Source organism: Trichosurus vulpecula, chromosome 5 (assembly GCF_011100635.1).
Source record: "Trichosurus vulpecula isolate mTriVul1 chromosome 5, mTriVul1.pri, whole genome shotgun sequence".
Classification (NCBI taxonomy): Eukaryota; Metazoa; Chordata; class Mammalia; order Diprotodontia; family Phalangeridae; genus Trichosurus; species Trichosurus vulpecula.
This window is the reverse complement of record NC_050577.1, coordinates 179223931-179242716: the sequence shown is the minus strand read 5'-3', so window position 1 is coordinate 179242716 and position 18786 is coordinate 179223931. Positions and strand designations below refer to the sequence as shown.

Sequence of the window (18786 nt, the reverse complement as noted above, 5' to 3'; positions counted from 1 at the left end):
GTTTTGGGAGTGAAGCCACCAGTACCTAAAGGGACCAAGAGAGACCTCTTGCAGAAAGTACCATGTGAGCTGAGACTCAAGGGAAACTAAGGACCCTGAGAGGCAGAGGTCAGGAAGGAAAACATTCAAAACATGGAAAACAGCCAGTACAAGGACACAACTGGAGATGAACTGCTATGTGTAAGGAAGAGCAAAGAGAACAGTACAAGTGGACCATAGAGCATGTAGATGATGCAAGTGAGTAAGAAGAGTGGAAGGTGATAAGTCAAAAGGAAAAATTTTTATATGATCCTAAAGGTAACTGGGAGCTACTGGAAATCATTGAGTAGGGAATGAAATGATCAGACCTTAGTTTTAGAAAAATTACTTTGTCCACTGTATGGATGGTAGATTATGATAAGTAGAGACCAGAGGTTGAGTGGTCAATTGCAATCATCCAAGGGAGAGATGGTGAGAGACTGAACTGGGGTGGTGAGCATGTGAGTGAACAAAGAGAAAAAGACAGAGGCAGTAGATAGGGTCTGACCTCAGAGTCAAGAAGACCAGAATTCAGATCTGTTCTGAGACACTTAGCTAACTGTGTGACTTTGGATATGTCGTATAACCTCTTGGCCTTAGTTTTCTCATCTGTTAAGTAAGGAGGTTGGTCTTGATGCCCTGTAAGCTCCCTCCCTGCTTGCTCGCTCTCTTGCTCTCTCCCTCTCCCTATCCCTCTCTTCCTCCCTCTCTCATTCCCTCCCTCCCTCTCTCCCTCTCCTTCTCCTCTTCCTCTCCCTTTCCCTCTCCCTCTCCTTCTCCCTCTCCTTCTCCTTCTTCTTCTCCCTCTCCTCCCTCTCCTTCTCCCTCTCCTTCTCCCTTTCTCCCTCTCTCCTCTCCCTCCCCCCCCCCTCTCTCTCTCTTTCTGTCTGTCTGTCTGTCTGTCTGTCATACTATCATCTGATGACACATATGAGAGATGTAGAGGGCAAAGATGCCCCAAGATTTAGCAACAGCTTGGTTATGTGGGTGAGTGACAGTCAGGAGATGAGAACAGCAATGAAGCTGTGAGCTTGAGTAACTGAATGAATGGTAATGCCCACAAGACTAATAGGAAAGCTCAGGAGACAGGTAAGTTTAGAAGAAAAGGTAATAAGGGCTTGTTTTTTCTACTAGAGACTATTCTGCCTCAAGAATTCTTGTGTTCAAGAAGCAGGAATACATGAGCCACCCTTGAACTTGGAGCTTGCAGGCTGGTACAGACCTCTGCTAGGTAAGCATGCATTGTTATTATAGTCTGCCTAATCAGACATTGTCAAGAACAGAAGGTATGCTAGTGTGTGTCTTTTAAAGTAAGGGAGAAAGGACATATGTGTTTGTATCCCTTTTAGTCAATCAATCCACAAATACTTAATTAGATCTTACTATTCAGTTTATTTCAACAAGCATTTATTAAGCATCTGTTCTGTATAAGGCATGACGCTAGGTGCCAGTTACACAAAAACAAAGCATGATACAGATCCTCTCTTCAAGGGAGGCCTTTGCACTAGCCGTCTACTTTGTCTGGAGTGTATTCCCTCTTTACCTCTACCTCGTAGGAGTGTCCTTTTTTTCAAGGTGCCATTTACGCACCACCTCCTATATGAAGCCTTCCCTGCTTCAGGCACTTACTAGCTGTGTGACCCTAGGCAATTTACTTAACCTCTGTTTGCCTCAGTTTCTTCATCTGTAAAATGGGGGTAATAATATCACTTACCTCTCAGGGTTATTGTGACAATCAAATGACATAATTTTTATAAATTGCTTAGCACAATGACTGGCATATAGTAGGTGCTTAACAAATACTTGTGTCCTTCCTTCTTTCTGATCCACCCCAACAACTTACATCATTCCTCTCCAACTACTATGTATTTATTCTGTACACACACACATGCATGCACACACACATACACACACACACACACTCTTACACGTCTATATTGCCTCCTCCAATACAATATAAACTCCTAGAGAATAGAGATTTTTATTTTTCTGTATCTATGCCTCCAATGCCTATGAACTAGTAGGCATTTAATATATGATTGTTGATTGATTGGTCAAATGATCGTAAGTCCCTTCAATAGACCTAGTAAGGCTGACTCATGAATAATGTGCATAATTGTGTGAGACACTGTATAAGAGAATATCAGGTTGTAAGGGAGAAAGAATTGTGAGATGTGGTCCTTCATTCAAAGAGTCTGCAATCTAGAAGTAGGGAGCATAGGATCATAAATTTAGGTCTTAGAGATTATGTAGTTTAACCCCCTCATTTTACAACTCAAGAAACAGGTCGAGAGGTCATAGTGTAGAGCAGGAAATAAGTAAAAAAGTGCTATAGGACTTAAGCGAGAGACTTTGGGCAAGAGTGGTCATAGAGGCCGTGCAGTATAACTCCTTCATTTTACAGGCGAGGAAAAAGAGATTGTGACTTATCTATGGTCATATGGCTACTCGGTGCCTGAGGAGCGGTTTAAACCTAGATCTTCCATCCCCTCCGTGATGCTGCCTCTGTTTCCTTCCCTACATTCACATAGCTACCTCTCTTAGCCTCTCTTCCAGACCATTTCTGTAGCCTCTCTGTTACATTTGGCCTCCCTGCCTCAAGTCTCTTTCCATTCCAATCTATTTCCACACAGTTGCCAGTGATTTTCCTAAAGCACAGGTCGTAATGTGTCATCTCTCTACCAACAGGCTAAAATAGCTGCCAATTACTTTAATAACCAAATATAAATTCCATCTTTCCCTGTTTAAATGTTTTCACAATTTGACCCCTTCCTACCTTTCCAGTCTTACACATTATTACCTTCTATACACTCTGTGGTCTAGACATCTTGTCTTACTTGGTCTTCCTCACACACGAACCTCCTTCTCCAGTCACCATACCTTTTTGTTCTGCTGCCTCCCTCTTGGAGATCCTGCTTTCCTTCAAAACACAGCCCAAATGCCACCTTCTTCAGCTGGTCCCCCCTCTTCCAGGCTTCTAGTCCTTTCCCTTTCAATGTTGCCTTTTGTCTCCTGGATCCAAGTGACCAAATATTCATCAGGATGACTGGAGATGACCCAGGATGTAATGGAAGACCCTGGCCCTTTCAGGCTAAGGCCTTTTCAGATAGTCGCTTAGGGTGAGGTGAGGCCTATTGAATAGGCCTCTTTAAGAAGTGAGTCAAGGGATGGCCCCTTTAATCACAAAAAGAAAAAAAAATCAAGCGGGGAGGGGAAGACCCTCAGGGTTGCTGTTCCAAAGAGAAACAGTTACTGTTGACATTCACTGTAAGCCAGGAGGGCCCAAAATACAGCCATTAAGTGAAGCTTGGGCAGGGACCTATTTTAGTCCAATCTATGAGCTTCAGAGTGAACTGCGTGAACAGAGTGAACTGAAAGGGGACTCAGCTACTTGGGAACTCAGCTTGTCCTCTCCCTCTCCCTCCTCCTCCTCCCCCTCCTCTTTCGTCCCCCTCTTGCTTCCCCTCCCCCTCCTTCTCCATCTCTTTCTCCTCACAAAAGGAAGGTAAATGTTGATGGCCAGAAGCTACCCACTTAACTTTGGGATTACTGACTAGATTTCCTTCCTTCCTTCCTTCCTTCCTTCCTTCCTTGTTTCCTTCTTTCCTTCCTTCCTTCCTTCCTTCCTTTTTTCCTTCTTTCTCCTTCCTTCCTTCTTTCTCCTTCCTTCCTTCCTTCCTTTTCACTCTGAGGCTCATAGATTGGACCAAAATAGGTCCCTGCCCAAACTCCACTTGATGGCTGTGTTTTGGGCCCTCCTGGACTATAGTGAATGTCAATGGTAACTGTTTCTCTTTGGAACAGCAATCCTAAGGGTCTTCCCCTCCAAGCTTAATTTTTTTTCTTTTTTCTAATTAAAAGGGCCATCCCTTGACTCACTTTTTAAAGAGGCCTATTCACTGAATGGACATTAATTTCCTCACTCGAAGTGAGTACATGAAAAGGCCTTAGCCTAAAAGGGCCAGAATCTCCGAGTGCATCCTGGGTCATCTCCGGTCCTCCTGGTAAACATCTGGTCACTAGATCCAGATGGCTCTGGAGGAGAAAGTGAGGCTGGTGACCTTGCACAGCCCTCCCCCACTCAAGTACAAGTCATGTCATCATTTCCCTGAGGTCATAGTCCTCTTCGAAAATGATATACTGTGTGTTCCTGTTGTCTCCTTCATTAATTCTTTGAGAGCAGGGACTTCACTTTTATTTTTGTATTCCTGTTCATTAGCACAGTGCCTGGAATGTAGTAGATATTTAAATGCTTGTTGGTTGATTCTTTACCAGATACCTGAGCAAAAGATCATCAAAGAGCATTTAAGGCATCTTCTTCAAGGACCATTCTATAAGGTGAAGGTAGAGATGTCTCTGAGGACCTTTGATAGATTATATTCAACCAAGTTGGCTTCTGAGAATTGCAAACTAACCTTCCATAATTTTTCTTCAGTTAGTTTTTTTTAATATTTTCTTTAGTTTTCCTGGGCAAACTTTGGTTCAAGAAGTATCAATTTATACAGTGTGTATTTATACTAACCAACAGGTTGAAGAGTCAGGCAGGTCTGTGGCCAGTCAGGTGTGAGGGTCTGCCTTTTACAAGGTAGGCAAAACAGTTGAGGTCTTCAGAAAGGATCAGCTACTGTTTAGATGGTATTAATTTTCCCACCCTTCCCACTGCTTCCATATATCCACCTGGAATAGAGTCAATATTCAACTATGGCACATTGGACTATTCTCATGGCTTTCTTAAGAACTCATGAACAGCCTGCTATTGAATGGAATTGTTTTTGCATTACAGTAATGATGTAGTTAGGTTTTTTTTAAGTGGAAGGTACTTCATTTGTAGTGTTATTTTTCAAAAATTAATATTTATTTTTATGTATGCCTATTAAAATACAGATGCCTTACATCTAGAAAGCTTAACAAAGCCACCGAGACTGAACAAAGCAAATCTCTCATGTATGTCAAACAGAGTCCATTTTTCATGTGAAAGATCAGACTATGGAGAAGTGAAAGATGAGTCTGCTTTGGACATAACACTCAAAGGACACAAGTAAGACAACAGATGATGGGTTGAATGTGTCACTGAATGACAATTAGATGTTTAGAGGTCTGTCAAAGCAATGTTTTTCTCAACTTTTTGGTAGCAATGTAAGTTCTCTAACTTCTAACAAATTAACCTTTTAAAAATAGGAATCAATTTCCACATATCTCTACAACTAGTTCAGCATTTTGCACATAGTAGCTATTGTAGAAAGATTTGTTGAACTATCAAGTAGTATTCTTTCTCCCTCAACAAGCATTTCAAAATTTCAAAAGCAAATTGGCTTAATTAAAATGTGTCCTGTTGTTCTGAACCTACCAGTTCACTTGATCAAACTGAAAATTATTTCTGCTATCAATTCCTAGGAAATGCAGTGTTAGCTTTTGAAGTCTTCTCTGACCCATATCCCTGCTAGGGTCTGAGCACTTGTCTAGATTAAACAACTAACTTCTCCTAGACTCAGAAATTTAATTACATTGCTGGCTATTGTCTTCCCCAAAGAAGCTTCACTTCAGCAGCCAAGAGTGAGGAAGCAAGGTTTTGAATTGCAAACTCTTTATTTTCATTTTCACCTGTCATCTCTGTGGCTTGTCAGCTTTAGTTGACAGGTTTGGGAACATTTTTGCATAATGCTTCATCCTTCAGGATTTAGAGAATTTGAAGTGAGGCTATTATATAATTTAGGATGCTGCCAAAGACATACATCTATTCCTAGGTTAAATACAAGGGAAGAACCTACACTTTCTCACTTATAAATATTCAATTCTAACTTCTACTGCCAGGTGCTCAGTTGTCTCAGTTGGTGTCCAGACAACTGCACATCTTCTTGCTTCCACCACAATGGATGATCTATGTGTGAAGGTGAGTATTGGACAAATCTTCCATCCTTTTCTCAGGTCTGTCTTAACCTGTTGTAGCCTTCATGAATATTTATTTAGTATTATAGATACATTTTTAAAACAGGAAAACTCCTTGGTGTCTAGTCTCTAGTTCATATTGAACTTAATAATCAGTTAAACAGACAAAAATTAATTTAGTGCCTACGATATAACCAGCATGTATTAAACATTTTACTGGAGACAGAAGATACTTTTCTCCCTCTAAATAAATCAATGGTAACTGGGTTAAAATAAAATCCTAAATAAAAAAATTAAATTAAAAAAGTAGAGAAACCAGGATCTAAATAGCAAGCAAAATTAAAGAGAAGAATTAAACATTTAACTGTGCAATTGACAATTAGTGGAATAGTTGTTCCAAAAAAAGAGACAAGTAGAACCTCCGAAGAAGCTTCATGAGGAAAGTAGGTCATGAGCTAGACCTTAAAAGATATGTAGGATTATATGTATACGTGTTGGGGGAAAGACATTTCTGTTAGGAGTACAGCATGAAGACAGATACAGAAGCAAAAAATGATCATGGCATGCATCGGGTAGGGACAGCATTTTTTTTACCCTGTTTTACCAAAGCACGAAAGCAAGGAATGTGTTGGGGAGTGACAGGAAATAGTTAAGGGAGTAAAGTGGTGTCAGAGCATGGAGACATTTGAAATTCAGGAATTGATGAGATAAGAAACAGTAAGTCATTGTAGGTCAGAAAAGTGACATGAAATAAGTAGCATTTTGGGAACACTAGTCTGGCATCAGTACGTAGCATAAACTGAAAGGAAGAGAATCAAAGCATTTAGGCAATAACTAAGAGTCTAAATTAGATCAGTAGCTTCAAGAATACAGAGGAAAGGAGCAGATCCTAAAGACATTTCCAAGGAAGGAATGACAAAACTTGGTAGAGAATTTTATATAAGTGATGAAGAAGAGGATTAATTTGAGAGTCTCCAGTGTTTTCTCATCTGGGAGATTGGAACAGTAATGCTACTGCTCTTTGAAGTAGGAAGTAATTATACTTTTTTTTCTCTGGGAAAAAGAGTGAGTGGGAGGGAGAGACACAGACAGAAAGAGAAGACAGGGTGAGGGGGAGAGAGAGACAGAAAGAGGGAAAGACAGAAGATAAAGAGAGACAGAAAAGAAGCAAAGAGAGAGAAAAGGAGGGAGGGAGAGAATGTGGATATTAATTCTGGATATTCTGATGACAAGCGAAGGAAACCTATTTTCAATTTTAGAGCAGCCTGCTTTGGCCCTCAGTTTACTTGGCTTGTTGGTGCTTAGATGGTCATGATGAGACCACATAGTGGACGAATTTGAAATTCTTCATAATCATCAAAACCTGAAAGGTTTCTGAGACACCCTGTGGCTTACCTAATGTTGAGATTAAAGATAAGCAACCTTCTGGAGGATAACTGTTTTTCAAGGTCACAGCAAAGAGTATTGGGCTGCAAATGAACTTTGCAGCTTGAGTAGGGCATATACTGCTTCTTTGGATAAGAAAACAATAATAAGAGTTGTGAAAAGGACATGGTGGGATCTGTCACTCACACACCAGGGGGTTTGGTGAAGCCTAAAGACTCCTTATCAAAAAGTTTTTAAATGCATAAAAATATTTTTTAAATTACAAGAGAAATGAATTATGTTGAGATATGGTTTTCAAAATTAAAAATAAAAATAAGTTCACAAACTCCAGGTTAAGAATTTTTATTCTAGAATTCTATAGAGAATAGAATAAAGGCAAACTGTATAATGAAAAATTAATTAGAGGAATAGTTGTTCCAAGAAAAGAGAGACAAGTGGAACCTCAGAAGTACCTTCATTAGGAAAGTGGGTCATGAACAAGGTCTTACAAGATATATAGGATCATATGTCTGTGCATATGAGCCTGCTGTCTCCAGAGCTACCCATGACCTCTTAATTGACAAACACAAAGGCATTTTCTCACTCCTCATCCTTCTTAACCTCTCTGCAGCCTTTGACACTGTTGATCCCCCTCTTCTCCTGGACACAAATGCCTCTCTAGATTTTCATAGTACTACTCTTCTCTGATTTGCCCACTTGACAGTTCCCTTTCTGGATCTTCATCTAAGTCATGCCTACTAACCATAGGTGTCTCCTAAGTCTCTGTCCTACCCTTCTCTTCACCCTGAATTCTGTTTCATTTGGTGATCTCATTAGTTTCCATGGATTTAATTATCTCTTTGCAAATGATTCTAAGACCTATTTGTTTGGCCCTAATCTCTCTTCTGACCAACTGCCTCTCTCTAATTGGATGTTCTATACACATCTTAAACTCAACATGTCTAAAACCCATTATCTTCTCCCCCAAACTCTCTCCTCTTCCTAACTTCCCTGTTACTGTCAAGGATATCACCATCCTCCCAGTGACCCAGGCTTGTAACCTAGGTGTCACCCTCAATTCCTCCCTCACACTCTGCCCACCATATCCAATCTCTTGCCAAGTTCTGTCATTTCTACTTTTATTTAATAAATTCCGTTCACTCCCTATCACCTCCAGGTGATAGGTGCTGCCTCTTGAGATATAGTCAGTATATGTACTTTCTAAGTTATTAATATTATAAAGCATTCCTGACATATGGCCCGGAATCTCTTGTGTAGTCTACAAACTTTTGGCCACTTGCACTTCTTTATCTTGAACCATATTTTCTAAAATGTTTTTTTGCCATACTCCTCATGCCCACTTTTTCATTGCAGGCACTGAATCTTAAAGTGTTTTTTAAATATAATTAGGAATGTCCAATTGAGCCCTTTATAGATATTCTGTACAGTCTCATGATGAACAGTAAATATATAATAAGCTAGAATTATCAAGATGCTGGTCTTTTAATAAATACTTGTTATGATCAGTGTAATATGACATGACTGTTCCATGAAATGTTTGTTTTTTCTTTTACACAATGAAAACATATCAATAAGTACTTTGTCTCTCCTATGCAAACTTGTGAACCCATTCATTTAGCATCAAATACCTTTTATCTTTTAGTTTGCTGAAGAGTAAGAATATCAAGATTTATATCATTCAGTATCACTAGTAGAACCTTATCAGTCATTGGACAAAGATGTCATATTTAGAGTACCAAAAATTCATGTTTAAAGGCTGTAAAAACTATTTGATGCTTTAGCGTTTGCCTCCTCTCATACTAGTCTGCCATAGGCACTGAAAAAGCAGAAAAGGACTGCAAAGGACTGAAGATAATTTCCTATTTTTCTTTGTTTCATTAATTGCCGTGGCCAAAAAAATTGTGACCTAGTGTCCAGCCCACTAGTGGTAAGTTTTCTGATCTTAGCCATGATGATAAAAATGGTTTGTAGCACTTTAAGGGTTAAAAAAGACTTTGCATACATTCTCATTTGATCCTCATAACAACCTTTGTTATCCCCATTGTACGTTTGAGGAAACTGAGGCTTACATTAAGTGCCTGGCCCATGGTCACCCAGCTAGTAAGTGACAAGAGGCAGGACTAGAATGATCTCCCCTGACTCAAAGCAGAGTACTCATTGTTCTGTACCTTACAATTTCTATTACTCATAGATACCTTGAGGGTGTTATTTAGTTTAAAAATATGGAATTTAATAATTCCAAAGATGATTTCCTGGTTGTTAGGGTACTTGATTTGAACCCCCAGCTCCAGGCATTTTCGTTAGCTGTCCCCCATGCTTTCTTCCTCCTTACTGTTTCCTTCTGGCTTTTCTTCAAGTCTAAGCAAAAATTCCATTTTCTACAGGAAGCCTTTCCTAATTCCAGTTAATTCTAGCTATTGATCATTGTAATTCATCCAGTAAATAGTTTGGGTTTTTTTCATAGTTGTCTGCATGTTCTCTCCCCCATTAAACTGTGAACTCCTTGAGGGCAGGGACTATCTTTTGCCTTTTTTTGTAGTCCCAGCAGATAGCACAGTGACTGGCACATAGCAGGCACTTAATAAATGTTTGTTAAGTGTTTCTTTTCCAGATTTTATACACTTTAAGAAACAGGTAGTCTTAGATAATTTTGGGGGTAGCTCCAACAAAACTATGGAGCTTAGTGAAATGGGTATAGTTGGCTTTCTGAAGAAAGGAAGGGGAAAGCTTTAATTGCTTGTTTTCTTAACCCACTCCCAAGATATCTTATCATTTGAGAGTTTCCAGAATCACGCTTGAGCAGTATGAAGTAGAGATGATAGTACTGAATGCTGGTCAGGTAAACTGGAGATTGAAGTTGTCCACATTTGTCTTTGTTCTTCCTCAGGGATAATACAATGTAAAGGTTTTCAAACCTTGAAGCACTATGTAAATGTAAGTGATACTATTTTTAACAACCTAAAACATCCTTTCATATTATAACTTCTTGAGGTAAAGATGGAATCCTGGTGTCATGATAGAGAAAAGGAAGCAAATTCATGGGGAAAGTGCTAGATTTTTAGTCATAAAACCTAAGTTCACACACACTGCCTCTGCCACTTACAACCTTTGCAACCTTGGACAAGGCACTTAACCTATTTGGTGTCTTAGTTTCTTCATTTTTATAGTAAGGAGGGATCAGATGATCTCATGGATCCTTTCCAGCTCTAAATCTATGATCCTAAGAATTTTTTAATTACCTCAGTAGTTCTACAACCTGTCCTAATTGTCATCTTGGTTTAATGCATGTACATAACTTTAACACACTGAGAAGACAAAGAATATTCTTCATTGTGAAAAGGTTGGAGAATGGTTCAGGAAGGCTAAGACCTGTGAGAAATTCACTCCAAAATAATATCACTGAGGTTTGAAGGCATGATGTGCATTGATCCAGAGTTAAATAAAAACTGCTTATGAAAAGTTATTTGTTATTTTATTCGGATTCCAATAGTTGCTAGTCTTTTAGATTTGACCCTTCTGATCTTTTGATGATATTGACAAGACTCTGGGCCTTTTCGGTGTTTCTCTGCAATATCTTCAAATATAGTTAATAGTGACTTACTTTGTTCAAGGCTTATATGTATATGAAAAGACTCGGATCTGTTTTATTTTGTTTTGTTTTTAATTTAAATTTCACTATTCTCTTGTCTGACATGGCAGAACATTGATTGGTGATGTAAACTTTAATCTGTGGGAAAACGCACTACCAATCAATGTTTTGCTATGTCAGTCAGGAGGATAGTCAGACAAACTTAAATTTTAAAAAATACAGCTAAAAGAGTCTTCCCATGTACATAATTTTTAAGTTTTTTGTCTGTTTTGTATCTATTTTTCTGGGATTATTCTGTGGCCCATCCCATGGGAGAATCTGTTTCCTCCATTACTTCACTCTGCCCCACCCCATTTTGAGGTTCACTTAGCATGAGGAACAAATTTCTATGCTTTGGATTTCCATTCAAATGTTGTGCAGATTAATATTTGAATGCCCTGAATAGGATGAGGGTGTTTTTGTTCCACCATGTTTTATTAGAATGTGCAGGATTTGATGATTTTTTCACCACGTAAGTAAGCCTTGTCTGTGGACTTCTTTTTTCTTTTTAAATATTTTATTTCTTTTAGCCTTGTCTTATCATAATCCATTCATTTCTGCTTCCTGAATTATCTTATACTGACTATGGTATAAAAAGTTCACAGAGGTTCTTTTCTCTTTTTGTTTTTTAGTCTGGATTAGTAGTTTGGCCAGAGGAGCCTTCTCATACTAATTGAAGGATCAAAGTTATATGAACACTTTGGTAAATTTTGTCTGTGGACAGTACTTGCCTATTTTTGATAAACATTGTTTTAGCCATTACTACTAACTTAAAGGTGTCTTACAGCTATTATATCTAACATCGTTTTTGAGCTCTATCTCAGGTTTCTTAGAACTCATGAGAAAAATTGGTGAATCTAGTTCATTTTTTTAAGTTCATGTTCACTATATACTCAAATTCCCTTCTAATGGCTTGGGTTCATACAATTTAATGTTTTAGGATTAATATCAAACCCACTTAGCTGTTTTACTCATAATCGTATGCACAACCACTCTCTATGTTACTTCACTAGAATTACAAATTTGTTGCATCTCTTATGAGAATAGATGTTTAGAATTATCAAAAGCACTCTGCTGTATCTTTAAAAAGTCTCACTGAAATGTTCCTATTGAAGGAGGCAGAGGAATGACTGAGAAGAAAGTGAAGGTGCATTTTTTTTGTTGTTGTTGAAATTAGAATTGAAACTCTTGTGCTCTTTTCCTGTGTCCCTTTCATTTGACTGTTGGTTTTTTTTTAAATAGAAATTTATAAACTGTGAGGTAAAGAAGTGTCGAGATATTCCTGGTTTTTCCCCTTCTAAAAACTGGAGAAATTAAAGTGCTTTGACCAAAACAATAAAAAGGAAAACCATATTCTATATTAAGTCTCCACAATTCATACGAATATAAATAATATCAGTTTGCATGAAGTGAGGTCTTTATCTGATGAAATTTTCTTTTTGGTTTTTATGGAATATCGAGAAATATCAGTAACCCAAATGAAGGAACAATTCATGTTTTACCCAAAGTTCTGACTTTCTCTGCAGAGAATCACCTCTTGTTGACTTTGCGTGATGGTACCTTCAACACAGAGACAGGAGGGGAGTACTTGTCACTGGAGTGTTTTCTTGTTTTCCCCTTTTTGACAAGATAGCTGCCATTTGACTGTAACTAACATTAATTTACAAACAGTGAAGGACAGTGGGATATCCTTTGTCAATTCATTTGCTATATCAACAATTTGAATCCATACATACATAATAATAATACCAATAGAATATTAGCTGGCATCATTTAAGTGGCAACAGGATATAAGATTGGGTGATCTAACATCAATAACTTTAAAGGAAGGATAAGTGTATTAAATATAAAGCAGTGGACTAATGTAATTCTTGCATTATCTGATGTGATGGGCATGTCACAACATGAAGTTGCAATTAAAAATTCTTAATATATCATTGACTTAATTCAAATACTCAAATAATCTTTCACCGCAAAGTGGTAGCTTGGGTTGTATATTTGACAGGCATAAATCTAACAAAGGCTTTCAAAAGCTTTGCTCAAGCTTCTCAACCAATAAATATTTATGAAATGCTTACTATATGAAAAACACTGTATTGAATGTTAGTGATATAAGTACAAAAATTATATTAACCCTACTTCAAAAAGCTTACATTCTATAGAGGAAAATGAGTATTTGTATAAATATAAAGTGAATATCTGCAAAGTAATTAAATACAAGGGAGGAACTACTAATTATGGAATCAGGAAGGGCTTAGTTCAGAAGATCACTATGAATTCTGTCTTAAAGGAAGACTACTTTGTTAGTTGTAGTTAAGGAGTACATTCCAGGCATATGGGATAGCCATAGGAAAGGCACAGAGATTGGGAGTGAAGTATGGTGTTAAGGAGTAGAAAACAGGTCAGTTTGGCTATATTGAAAAGTGTTAGAGGAGAACTAATTTCCAGTAAGACTAGTTAGAATGATGTGGAATATGTTGGACGTAAGAGAGACTTGAGGTAAGGAGACCTATGAGAAGGCTTTTGTACTATTCTAGATGAGAAGTGGTAGGTGCCTAAAGCAGGAATGGAGAACCTGCGGCCTAGAGGCCACATGTGGTCCTCTAGTGTGGCCCTTTGAGTGATTCTAAACTTTATAGAACAAATTTGTAAAGTTTGGATTCATTCAAAGGGTAACATTTGAGGACCTAGAGGGCCACATGTGGCCTCGAGGTTGCAGGTTCCCTACCCTTGGACTAAAGTGACAGTTGTATGAAGGGAAAATAGGTCATGTGAAAAATGTTGAGGCAGAAACAGCAAAGTTTGGCAATCAATCATATATATGGGTTTGATGGGGAGAAGAGACCAGGAAAATGTTGAGGTTAAGAAACTTGGATGACTGGGAAAATGGTGGTATCATCAGCAGGAATTAAGGAAGTTTGGAAGAAGAAAGGGTTTGAGAAGATGATGAGTTCAGTTTTAGACTTAAGTTTGAGATATCTCTGAGACTTCAAGTTTGAAATGTCCACTAGGCATTTAATAATATAAGAATAAAGCTCAAGGTAGGGACTGTTGCTGGAAATATGCATATACAGAAAGGGTGTCCCAAAAGTCTTAGAGCAGTTCTAAGACATTAGGGACACTATATATAAATATGCATGTATGTGTGTGTATGAACATATATACATATATGTATTTGTGTATATATGTCATCTGAATGGAGATGAAGTTATGGGAGCTGATGGGGTTACTAAGAGAATGTAAGGAGAGAAGCAAGCCTCAGACAGAACTTTGGGAAACATCTACCTAATAGGTGGTTAATAAGTAGACACTCAAATGAATTTTATCATGAGGTATGTTACTGTTCTGCTCTGATATGTCATCATGCTGTGAAGATTATTAGGAGTCCTCAAAAGCTAGTGCAACATAGCATAAACACTGGCACATCTTATAAAGCTGAAAAGGTTTATATTACTAACATTTTGTATGACTGTTTTCCAAGGGATGACGTAGCTAAAGCTTAGATATGCTCATCACCAGATCATCATCATCAGTAAACAATTAATATTTTTAACCATTCCAATTCAAGAACACCATCTACTAAGGCACGAAAAGGTTATGTTCTGTGTCAAAGGAGTGCCCACTCTGATGAAAACAGGTTGTTTTTAAGATTTTGAAGTGAATTAGAAGGCTGTTTTACTAGGCACTTGTTTAATTTGGAACAAGATGCAGAATCACAGCTTTTCAGAGTTGAAAAGGATTTCAGTCACCATCTGATCCAGTTCATTCCCAGGGGGAAAAAAGTCTCCTCTACAAAATACCCAATAAGTAATTGTTTTCTTAAAAGACCTCTCATATTAGGGAACTATTATCTATCTCCCAAAGCATTCCATTCCATTTTTGGATAACTGATTTTGGGGGGGAGGGGATTCTTTACATTAAGTCTAACTTTCTAAATGTTTTAGAAAATTGTCCTCATAGGAAGCTTGTACCAAGTAGTCTATGGAACATTGTTAATATTTAAACAATTACAGCAGTTTGTACTGAACCTTCTGTGTAACAGTGGGGTATTTAAATAGCTACTTTTTTGCTATGTCTTTGGTTTTTCTTAGAGAAACATCTACGCTTGTGATTCCAACTAAAGTTTGGTAACATGCCAGAAGTGATTTGAATCATTCCAATTAGTAGTTTAAATTAAGTTTTTGTTTCTTTGATTGTTAGTTTCAACTCAATTAGCATTTCTTTAATTAAAAAAAAATAAAGCTATATAACAGAGATCATTTAACAGGGGAAAGAAAAGACTTAGGAGGTGATAAAATAGTTGTCATCATACTTGCAAAGCTGTCATGTAAGAGTATCTGTTGTGTTCTCCTTGGCCCAAGAGATAGAACTAAGGAGAAATGGGTAGAAATTTGAAAGAGGAAAATTTAGGCTTGAGTTCAAGAAAAGCTTCATAACAATTAGAGCTATCTAAAAGGCTACCTTGGGTGGTAGTGGCTTTTTTTTACACATCTTCAAGGCAAAGGATTGATGACTATATGTTGGGAATCTTATAAGAAGAAATTTTTTTGAGATATGGGTTGGTCTTGGTGACCAATGAAATCTCTTCTGACTAAAATCCTCTGACTGCATGATTTCCTGATCCTCCCAATTGTTGGTATTCTCTTCTGCCTCTGATTCCCTTGCATTATATTTATCTGTTGACGTTATCCCCCTGGGAGAACGTAAGCTCCCTGACAAAAGGATTGTTTCACTTTTGACTTTATGTCCCCGCCACCTAGCACAGTACCTTTCACATAGTATATGTTTAAAAAGTGTCTGTTAATTTGAATTAAATGTGTTGAACATAAACCACAGAACTATGCTGTGGTTTTGAATGTTTAGGGAAGTGAAAAGACAGAACAATAGATAAATAAGCTAACTTTTGTTAATGATACACTTTGAGTTTTTCTTTGCTTTGATGAACAGCTTGCCCTATCTAAATACAAATTAACAAGCTGCCTTGAAACTTAAATTTAAAATTATGAGACAGTGAGAAGTCTAAAGTTACAGAATCAAAGAAGCAACACTTGGGTATTGAACTCCTCCCAGAGTTATTCATTTGTGATGTAGAACAAAAGATACAAATAAGAGTTTGAGATATGTATATACACACACAAGGTGAGTTGAATATGAAGGGATGATATCTAAAAAAATAAAATCAAATTAAGGGATGAGAGAGGAATATATTGAGACAGGGAGAAAGGGAGAGATGGAATGGAGTAAATTATCTAGCATAAAAGTGGCAAGAAAAAGCAGTTCTGTAGGAAGGGAAGAGGGGGCAGGTTAGGGGGAATGAGTGAATCTTGCTCTCATCGGATTTGACCTGAGGAGGAAATAACATACACACTTACCCCACAGGAAAGAAGGAGGAAGGAGATAAAAAAGGGGGGATGATAGAAGGTAGGGCAGATAGGGGGAGGAGGTAATCAAAAGCAAACACTTTTGAAAAGGGACACAGTCAAGGGAGAAAATTGAACAAAGCGATATAGGATAGGAAGGAGCAAAATATAGTTAGTCTTTCACAACATGAGTATTGTGGAAGGGTTTTACATAATGATACACATGTGGCCTATGTGGAATTGTTTGCCTTCTTAGGGAGGGTGGATGGGGAGGGAAGAGGGCGCAGAATTTGGAACTCAAAGTTTTAAACGCAGATGTTCAAAAAAGAAGTTTTTGCATGCAACTACGAAATAAGATATACAGTCAATGGGGCATAGAAATCTCTTTCCCTACAAGAAAATTTATAATTCAAACTCTTTTGAAAATCAATGCTGAAAACTAAAAATATTAAATAAATAAAAGAAAAAAAAGAGTTTGAGATGCTTATTTGGGAGGCTGAGGCTGCTGTTTACATAAAATTTATTCTGTTCACTGGATTTTAGCCTTGCCGGCTTTCTTCCTTCTGTGTGCCCTAAGATCTATGAAGTATAGATCAAGTTTAAATCTTATGATTCACTTTTACATGAACTCAGAACTTAACTTGAATCTTCAGTTGTTTAATATTGACTGTATATACATAGGAACTTAATATATTTTGCTTGTGGAGATTTGCTTCCAAGATAACTTAACACATTTGTGTTGTTGTAAACATCTCTAACTTTGCTATTTTGAAAGTCCCGTAGGGATTATTTACATTATATAAGAGTTTTCCTTTAAATTTCTACCATTCCTAGTACATTTAAATTCATTTACAGATAAATTTTGAGAAACTATGCATACTAATGGCTAGAAACTTAATACATATTTATGGATTGAACCTGTCTAGTGTATAAATTAAAACACATCCACCTCTACTATAATACTAGCTTATCACAAAAAGGGTAAATGGAGTGTTGAATTATTTGAAATCATATGAAACCTTTTGAAAAATGAGCATCAGTTTGAATATCCCTTTGTAATTTTTTTTAAAGGAGAGCCTGGTTCATCAGTTACCACCTGAGGGTTTGCTACAGGCAAGGTTTGCCCATCTTTTTTTTCATGTTCATTTACTTCTTAAGATAATTCTTTAAACGTAATAACCCTTAAAAATGCTACTTTCATACTTCTGGCAGTGAGTATCCCACACCATCCCCTGGACACACTTCTTCTATGAACAGTACTGTACCCTCCAGTGGTAAGTAGTACCTGTGTACTGTGTCTAAATGTGCAAATAAGTACTTACGCAAATGATACATTTGCATTGTATTCATTTTGTCTGCTTCCTCTTTTTTGTAGATTCAAGCTCTGGATTTTTGACTATGGCCTCGGATCATCTTGATTCCAAACTGCAGTATGAAAAAGAGGAAACGGCAGCAGCAGCCTCTATAATGATAGAAAACCAAGGTAAGATGTAAAATGGCATTAAGGAACTATTTTTATCCTAAAACTGCACATAGTAGAACTATTGTCTCTGAGTATTTTGTAACAAAAAGTTGAGGAACTCTGATTAACTTCTAGAACTCATAATCTTCTCCCCCAAATCCACTCCTCTAAACTTCCTAAGGGTAACACTACCATCGCAGTTATACAGATTCATAACCTGAGTCATACTTAATTCTTCCTTTTCCCTTACCCCACATAATCTAGTCAGTTGATAAGTATTAGAGATTCTGCTTTAATAACTTCTTCTCTGTCTATCCCTTTCTCTCCACTCAAGAGTATGGTCACTATACTAGTTGAATTTGTTCATTTTGCTGATGAGGAAATTGAGGGACAGGGAAGTTAAGTGACTTGACCAAAGTCTCACCGGTAGTATATGTCAAAGATAGCATGTTTTCTGATTTCGCAGCTAGTCTTTTTTCCATTGTTTTGGGCAGCAGCTCTCACTGAAACACTCCACAAATTTGGCTCCTGCCTGATTTTCCAGGTTTATTTCACATCTTTCTGTGTTTCTCTTAACTGTGTTCCTCTTAACTCAAGCTTCTATACACCAGTCCTGGAATATACTTCCTCTTCATCTCCACTTCTTAGCCCGTAGGTTAGTTCAAGATTCTGATCAGGTGCTAACTTATACTCAGATATTTCCTGAGAGAACTCAGCTGTCAGTACTCTTTCTTTCCTGAAATTACTATGCATTTGTTTCTCTGTGTACAATATCAGCTTTCTGAAGAAAATGACTGTTTTTTGTTCTTCATTTTTGTCTTTGTATCTCTAACCTCTAGCACAGGGCCTTTCATAGAGCAAGAGTATGATAAATATTAGTTGAATTGAGTTAAATTGTAGGTAAGAAAGCTAAGGGGTAAGATGGCCTTGTTTGCTGTTTTTTCTTCCTCTGGGGACAGAATGAGAGGAAATGGATCTAAACTACAGGATGAAGATGTTTGATGAGACTTGAAAATTTCCTAATAGTGATGATGATTTGACAATGA

General features: G+C 37.5%; 1 protein-coding gene across 1 annotated transcript in view; it reads left to right on the top strand.

Moving 5' to 3' along the window:
- The window catches only part of IRAG2 (inositol 1,4,5-triphosphate receptor associated 2), a 74433-nt gene that overhangs the window by 24151 nt on the left and 31496 nt on the right, over nt 1-18786 (top strand). The window contains exons 7-12 of the mRNA XM_036760659.1: nt 1153-1249; nt 4903-5056; nt 5830-5908; nt 17350-17396; nt 17491-17552; nt 17654-17761. Of these exons, the coding sequence (XP_036616554.1) occupies nt 1153-1249; nt 4903-5056; nt 5830-5908; nt 17350-17396; nt 17491-17552; nt 17654-17761 (547 nt within the window). The remainder of the gene's footprint in view (nt 1-1152; nt 1250-4902; nt 5057-5829; nt 5909-17349; nt 17397-17490; nt 17553-17653; nt 17762-18786) is intronic.